An 8665-nucleotide genomic window follows, 5' to 3' on the forward strand; every position below is an offset into this window, starting at 1 on the left:
GAAATTCAAGATCTGAATAATTTTACCAGACTGGGAAAATGGCTCTTAAAAAGTCTTACAGGAAGACATTTTGATAGAGTACAAGAAACATGTTTACTGTATTTCACTCAACAATGACTTCTGCTCTTGTAGTACTCTTGCTGTGGGAAGTTACAATTTCTTGATCTTCTGGACAGAGACTGTGAATTTCAAATGTGGACGCAATTGGAAGAAATTCAAAAACACAAGAAGAATGAATATCCACTTATGGAGAAACAAAAGGTGTATAATGCCACTAAATAAAAGGTTATTTAAATCTGAATTAGAGAAGTTCCTGAAAAAAAGTTTTATATATATATATATATATATATATATATATATATATATATATATATACATATATTCTTGTTGAGTCTTCCGGCTTTTCCCAGTTAGGGGTCGCCACAGCAGAACTCCGATCAGCTAATGATTGGTAGTTGATTTTTACGTGCCAAGTTACCAGCCCTGATGCACAACCTTCAACGAAGGTACACCCATTCACGCATGTCTCCACGCAGAAGACGCTCTAGCTGGGAATCGAACCGGGCAGCGTCTTACTGTGAGGCGACAACGCTACCGCAGCACCACCACCACGGGTCACATATAAGTTGTGCAAAACATTTTTTTCTTAAGTCTGCTTACTTTGCAGAGAACCAGCTCTGTCACTCAGAGGTAGGAAGCCCTGTGACCCAGATGACCTGAAATCAATTAAAGGCTTGGATGATGGAGGAGCCAGTTGGGAAGGGTGCCCAATGCTAGTTCACTCATCACTGGTGGAGGGAGGTAGTTTGACTTGCTGCAGTGCCATTAATAACCACAGATAAAGGTACATGGCATGCAGCAAATGGGTTGGGACATGTGCTTTGATTTACCAAACACGTTTATGTGGTAGCCTTCTTGCAATGTGTGTGTGTGATGGCTGTTTGGATGATAGCCTTTCACAATTATCTCTAACTACACAAGTGAAGACTGATGACTGGCAGGCAGGGGGTAGATAAAAAAAAATTAAAAAGTAAAATAAAATAGGCTTAAACATTTCAGAGAAAATTGGAAGACTGAAAAATGTATACCGTTGAAAAGAGAATGAGTACTTGGCACAGTGAACTTGCATTTTTTTGAATCACGCAATCATAAAAAATATCAAAACACAAGCTATAGGCCTACTATTTAAAATACATAAATAATGTTCAGCTTAAACAGATACAGGAAAAACATACATGAAATATTAATGCTGATGATATCACTATAATCTTTGAAAAAAAATTTATTCTTTGCAAAACAAAATATTCAATATGGCAGGAGCAAATAAAATGAATATGTAATTATTTAAAACACATGGAACCAAAAATGTATTTTGCTTGTATTTCAAGTACAATATTTATATTTAAAAGTTATTATACACCTAAATGTACTACTCCCCTTGAATAAATACAAAGAAAGTCCTATTTAATTTTATTATTTCAACCAAACCTTTTTTTATTTACAATATAGACAATTCTATTTAGGAAACATGCATTCTTTACAAATCATCAAATGCAGATTGGAGTTGCACATGTTTAAGGCTTTAATTAACATTAGCAGGAGCCCCCATGCAGAAATGTACAATAATATCGCCAGAAAACAGCTAACATAGGAACTCATTTACAAAGAAAACATCTACAATCAGTAGTATGCGATCTGAGGATTTTTCAATCTCCCTGATACAGGAACTTTGAGGTGAACTTGCTATGTTCTATGCTAGTAGAAATGCAGGTAGTAGCAAGAACTTTCCACAGTCCTTTAAGTACTACATACAGCAACCACTCTGACATAGAAAGAAAATCCAGTAGTGCATAAGAAAACAGTGACAGCTTGTTTTGCCCACATTAACACTGCAGGCATTAATGTGCCAGAGGCCATATTGCACTCATTTTTGATGATGTCCAAACTTTGTTGAAAATTAACTTTTCCCCATTTTGGCAATAAGTTCATCACAGATCTTTGTTAACTCTTCAATCTCTTTATTCTGAAAGAGAGAAAAAAAATAGCATTAATTAAGACAAACATATTATATTCTCCTTTCTGCCTAGCTATCCTAAGTGGGAAAGAGTATATGATACATAAAAAAGGATGGCCTAGTAATGGTTAGCAGGCAATTTGGAGGCATCCACCTTATAGTTATCCAACCAGAGTTTATCTGACAACCACATTAAGACCATCATGAGACAAGAGCTTGTTGTAAGGAGTGATAACAGAAGTTGTACTCTCTAATAAAGATCTGTTCATTTTTAATAAAGCACCAAGTGTAATTGTCCTTCATGGACATGAAGGGGCCATTTACGTCACACTGTAGACTGAGGGGGGCACTTTTTAAATAGTGTATGTTACTTATTGCTAAAATACATAAGTGCAATAGTTCAAATCAATGCCTCCCTCTATACAACACTGTTTAAAAACCTACATTTATTTTTACTTGTTTTAATGCATCTACACAAGGACTAAACCCCCCATCACCCACCCCACCTAAAATTTCTATTCTAATTACTGAATAAAGGGAATTCCTTTATAGCAAATGTCAAAAGTCAGCACCTGATATCTTTGTCTTTGAAAAATTCATCCTTAAAGCAATCGTACAGTTACGCAAGATTAATAACTAACCTTTTTAATATGCACATTCAGAACATGACTCACTTGAATTATATTTTACTAAATTGCAACCTACAAAATTAGTTTGTTGTCCTAGAAAGAGATGTAATTTTAAGTCATAGCAAGACGGAAGCAAAGCAGATCTTTTCCAGAAATACAATTTAGCATTCTATATTTCTGAAGTTACAGAAACCCATCATCCAGCTACAATTCGTAGTATAAAAAAATGTCTGCACTGAAGTCATTTGCATTAATCAAACGTACAGTGGCTCTGTGGTTAAGATGGCCCCAACACCAGGTTCAAAGGTTCAGGTCTAATCTCTAATGATTGTTTCCTGAAATTCTGCATATTCTACCAAACTCTGTTATATCTTTTCACTGAATATTCCAGTTTATTCCCACACTTCATAAAACATGCTGGTTAGTTAGTTAATGAAAGACAAGCTTTTGTTGACTTATCAAAGAAAAGTTTTACTTGGCAAGAGGTGATGTTCAAGCTGGGATCCCTATCATTTACTGATGCCAGTCATAATCATGACTATCAAATATTATAGCAATAACCCACGCCTGGGTGTGGGTAATGCTGGATTTACCCAAGGTTGGTGTGGTTTGGTCACGAGGGCGAAGCTCGAGTGGCCAAACAAAGACAACTGTGGGTAAATCCAGCATTACCCACACCCAGAAGTGGGTTATTGCTATTATACGACATTATTTAAGGAAAAAATTTATTTTTCTTAAATAATTGCATTGTATAATGCCTCCTTGCTGCCCTTCCGCAGCTGTCTGGTATTCTGTGGCAGTTCTGATGTACTGCACATGCGTATACTTATGCAGCACATCAGAGCTGTGGGCAAAAGCAACGGAGAAAGCAAGATATCCGTTGCTTTTTACAAACTGTCTCGCTATTTTAAAGGAGTTTAACATAGCGCGACAGCTTTAAAAAAAGCAACGGAGAATCTCTGTTGCTTTTTTAAAGCTGTCTCACTATGTTAAACCCATTTAACATAGCGAGACAGTTTTGAAAAAAGCAACGGAGAAAGCAAGATCTCTGTTGCTTTTTAAAGTATCTCGTTATGTTAAGTGGGTTTAACATAGCGAGACAGCTTTAAAAAAAGCAACGGAGATCTTGCTGTAAAAAAAAAAACAAACAAAAAAAAAAATTATACCAATGGAAAAAAGTCCAGGCAACCAGACCTTTTTCCATTACTTTAACTCTGATTTTCAACATGCATGCTGACCAATCAGCGTGCACGTTTTGGAATATTAATGGAGGGTCGTTGTATAATAATTATTAATTATTATTTATTGAAATGGAATATGAAGGACAATTACAATTGGTGCTTTATGAACAAATCTTTATTAGAGAGTACTTCTGTTATCACTCCTTAAATTATTGTAAATTATTAATTACTGATTATTTATTATTTATTCAGATGGAAAAATGATGGACAACACACCCAAGCTGAATTTACTCAGATGTGGTAGTAAGAAAATAAAACGTTACCCCCACCCACAACGTAACACTGTCAAGTGTAATGAAGTTCCTGAAACAGGGAAAAAAATATATATATTTTTTACAATTTCATTCAGAGAGTCATCTATACTAAGTTGTCTTCAAAGTGTTTGGCTTTTCTAAGTACTACTAAATCTATTCAAGCTGTTATACACAACAAAGACACAAACAAATGCACAGGCTTGACTGAAGTAGTCACACTACTACTTAATAACCATGTTTTAGCTTATAGAACATTGATTTATTTTGTCCTGGTTTATGTTTAACATGGGTTTTACGTTGCATTCTGCTGAAAGAATTGCTTACTCTTGAAGAAAGCTTTAGCAGTTATTTTATAACCTCTGTATAAGTACATAAAAAGTTATCACAGTTAATAGGTTTTGATGCCCTGACGATGAGCCAAAACACCCAGGCTGGAACAGTAACCTGAATATTGGGATACCCAACTAAAGCAAAGAAGGAATGAAAACATTAGGCCTGATTGTTTCCTTCCTGAGGGTGGGAGGAATCATGTGACTTGATGGACACAAAGGAGCCATTTACATGTTACACTGCAGATTGAGGGTGGCAGTGTGGTAGTTCACACCTGCTTTTACGAGAAGGAGTAGGACTACTGCAAAGGATATCCTCTGCAATATTACGGTTCCTTTCCAACAAAGTCCATTACTGGTCAAAGCCAAACTTGCCAGGACACATTATGGAACCAGTTATGGACCCAAGAAGAAAGTCTTCAATTGGTAACCAATAAACTTCCTTGATGGCAGATGCTCTTTGCACACGAATGAGAATGAATGAATGAATGCCAAAGTCTACTCCTCAATTTTTCCCTTGGAACTAGACAAACTTTCAACTTAAGCACTCAAACCATTCACTTCTCATCCTGGCACTTGCTCAAAACTCATAGAAAGCACTAATAAACCTTAGCACTAGACCCCCCCTATACTGTAGAGAAGGACAAGGCTCTCTATTCGACCTTACCAGCCAATCAGTAAAACATTTCACAGTATCTCTCCAGGCATGTCTAAAGGGACAGTTTCAGGTGTACTCTCCAGTCCAACTGGTGAATCTGGGCATTTTGAGGCAATGTTACAACTGCCTCATGTACACAGGCAACCCTCTCCTCCTTCCACCAAACATTAATACATGCAAGAGATGCAATTATACAGCCAAACTGGAGGCTAAGCTATATCAACCCAAGACTGGACCAGGCAGTCAAGAGGAGAAGTGAATTGCTTGCATCACACCGCCAGTCTCACATAGACCTATGAAACCAGCACCGGCAAAAAACACATATAAATACACGAAAACATACTCAGAGGCTCTAAATAAAAATCTGCAAAAGCAACAGAGACCTCCAAAGCAGACATCCAAGCAACCTCCACCCCCCGACACAAACCATGAAACACATAATTCACAAAACCAATGTGCCATGCAATCCCAGCCCTTAAGGCAAAATAACATACCCAACACACTAGTAACAGGTGACTCTATAGTCAGGCACACTGATGTCCCACTCACTAGGCTGAACAAGGAGAAGGTTACTGTTAGCTGCCTGTCGGGTGCCAGGATCTGCCACATAACACAAGCACTCAGGTCACTCCAGAACAAATACAAATATGACTCTGTCATTGTCCATGTTGGTGTGAATAACCTGAGCCGTACCTCCCTGGACTACATGAAAAGAGACATGGAGGAGCTCTCTGATCACGTAGCCCAGGCTGGTATGACCCTGAGTAGCATCCTGCCCTCACCAAGAATTATACCACGGTATAGAGAAAAAAATATCAATTTCAACAACTGGCTAAGCTTCTGGTGTCATTCAAAGGGGATCCAGTATCTGCCATCTGGGAGGACATGCTCGACAAGCCACGCTGCTTCACTAGAGACGGCTTGCACTTGTCATCCTTAGGCTTTCGAATACTGGCTAAGGCTCTTGCCAACCCCATAGTGTCTTTTTTTTAGGCAAGGCTCAAAAGACAAACCCACCGCCGTAAATAGCGCAAGTAACAAAAACTGAGGATAATGCTACTCAATGCCAGAAGTCTAAACCTCAAAATGCACACACTCGAGGCACTCCTCAGTATGGAGAAAATCGATATATGTGCAGTAACAGAAACCAGGTTTAAGGCTTCAGAGTGCACCCCAGCACTACCAGGCTACAACTCATACCATACATTTCAGCTATTTCAGCTACAAAACCCAGACCGAAATAAAAAAGGTGGGGGAGTATCCATATTCATCAAGGATACCCACATCTCCAGGTTAGTGGCATAGCACAGTGCTTCAGAGATCATCCACATGCAATTAACAATGGGCAAAACTGCTACTCAAATTTTAGCTTGCTACAGATCACCCACCATGTCCCAGGACCCCCACTCCGCATTCCTGGAAACACTGGGAAAATAAAGGTCCTACCAAACACCCTGATATTGGGTGATTTCAATTACCCAAACATTAACCGGGAGAACTACTCAAGTACAAACTCCCTTGCCCTACATTTCCTAGAATTTATAAACTCAAATGCCCTGGATCAACTAGTCAACACCCCCACCAGAGGTGACAACATACTGCACCTGGTCATCACCAACATGGGCGACCGATGTTCCACACCAGACATCAACCCCTCATTGGTTAGATCTGATCATAAACTAATCACTCTGGATATCCACATTCCGCAACCAACCCCGGTCAAAGAAACCGCTGTGAAAAAACTTTTCAAAAGCAAACTTCACGTTACTTAAGACCAAGGTGGGAAGTTTCAAAGCCCCCATGCTAAAGAAGAATGCTGTCCAAGCTGCAAAATCCTTCACTAATGCACTCTACGGTCACCTACAAGAATGCATGGATCGTGCTATCCCAAACAAAACCAAGACTCATGCCTCCAAGAAAAGGAAACCATTCTGGTGGACCCCTGCCATAAACAAGCTATACAATAGAAGGAGGAAACTTTTACAGAAAAGAGTAAAATCCCAAGAAGGGAAGACATCCCTGATCAGTATCAGCAAGAAACTACATTCCCTTATAAAATCATCCAAGGCTAGCTTCAAAAGAAAAATTGCCATGGATTCCAAAGATAACCACAAGGCATTCTTTAGCTATGTCAAAAATCCAAGTGGTAATTCTCAGATCTGCTCGAAGTTAGTGCAGAATAGCGCAAAATACACTGAACTGACTGATATAGCCAACATCCTAGCAGACAGGTTCAGTGCAAACTTCACCCCCTCTCATCCCCAAAAGGGCCCATAATTATACCAGAAGAATGTAGTGTCCCTGAAATCACAGACACTCAGGTTAAAACAGCCCTCTCCAAAGCCAAAAACACAGCATCAATGGGACTGGACGGTGTCCCAGGCTGCGTCCTACATGAGCTCAAAGATGAACTAACTCCTCACCTAAACACACTGTTTAAACTCTGCCTCTCCACAGGCTATGTGCCCACAGAGTGGTGCACAGCAACAGTTATTCTGCTCCACAAAGAAGGAACCACAATGGACCCCAGGAACGATCGCCCTATAAGCCTGACTAGCTTGGTCTGCAAAGCTATGGAGCGCATCATCATGGATCTCATTAACAGAAACATTCGGAACCTCCAAACACTGGACCCTACCCAGTTCGGCTTTGTTAAAGGCAGATCATGCCTCCTAAACCTGGTGGACTTCTTTGAGACAGTTACCAAGGCTATAGACGAGGGAAAGGTGGTCCACACAGCCTTCCTAGACCTCACAAAGGACTTCGACACCATTCCCACTCAGGTATTATAGACAAGCTCACCAGCCTGAACATAAACCCCCTATGTCACGAGATGGGTTGCCAACTGGCTCATGGACAGTACCCATATGGTAAGAGTTGTGAGAGCTAGGTCCGACTCTAAACCAGTTACAAGTGGCATTCCCCAGGGCTCAGTCCTAGGACCCCCTCCTGTTCGGCATATACTTCTCAGAGGTACAGGCAAGCACAGGAGGACTATGGCTGACCAAGTTCGCAGACGACTGCAAACTAGGGGCTATAAATGACTCTCCGGCTGACACAGACATCCTCCAAAAGGGTCTCACTGAGACAGATACCTGATGTCAAAACCATGGCCTAAAGCTAAATGCTAAAAAGTGCATAGTCATCCCCTTTGGAAAAAACAAAGTAGCCACAAACTATCACATAGGTGGTAGCCCCCTAAATACTGAAGATGTGAAAAGGGATATGGGGACCCAAGTAGATAGTAACCTCTCCTCTGATAATCACATTGCCAAAGTGGTTAGAAAATCCTTCTATGTAGCCCACCTAATCACAATATGGTTAACATCCAGATCAAAAGAGGTCACCACAGAAGTACCTCACCAACAGTATCACTGGCCTCAAGCAGATGCCCTATGCAGCTCGATTGAAGAAACTCCAGCTGTACTCGGTTGTATACCGCCTACTCCGAAGTGATCTCTGCCTGACATACAAGGCCATGTCCAACCCAGAATTGATTGACATGCTCCACCTAAATAAAACCATATCCACTCAAGCCAC

The 8665-nt window shown here is 40.0% G+C and overlaps 1 protein-coding gene across 1 annotated transcript in view; it reads right to left on the reverse strand.

The window, feature by feature from the left end:
* Window positions 1-1463: 1463 nt before the first annotated feature.
* TACC2 (transforming acidic coiled-coil containing protein 2) overlaps window positions 1464-8665 on the reverse strand; it is a gene marked incomplete in the record, with an annotated part of 1481681 nt that continues 1474479 nt past the window's right edge. Inside the window, 1 exon segment of the mRNA XM_044056051.1 lies at window positions 1464-2023. Within this exon segment, the coding sequence (XP_043911986.1) occupies window positions 1958-2023 (66 nt within the window).

This window comes from Protopterus annectens, chromosome 14.part0, assembly GCF_019279795.1.
Source record: "Protopterus annectens isolate FY-2018-M chromosome 14.part0, PAN1.0, whole genome shotgun sequence".
In the NCBI taxonomy this organism is placed as follows: domain Eukaryota; kingdom Metazoa; phylum Chordata; order Ceratodontiformes; family Protopteridae; genus Protopterus; species Protopterus annectens.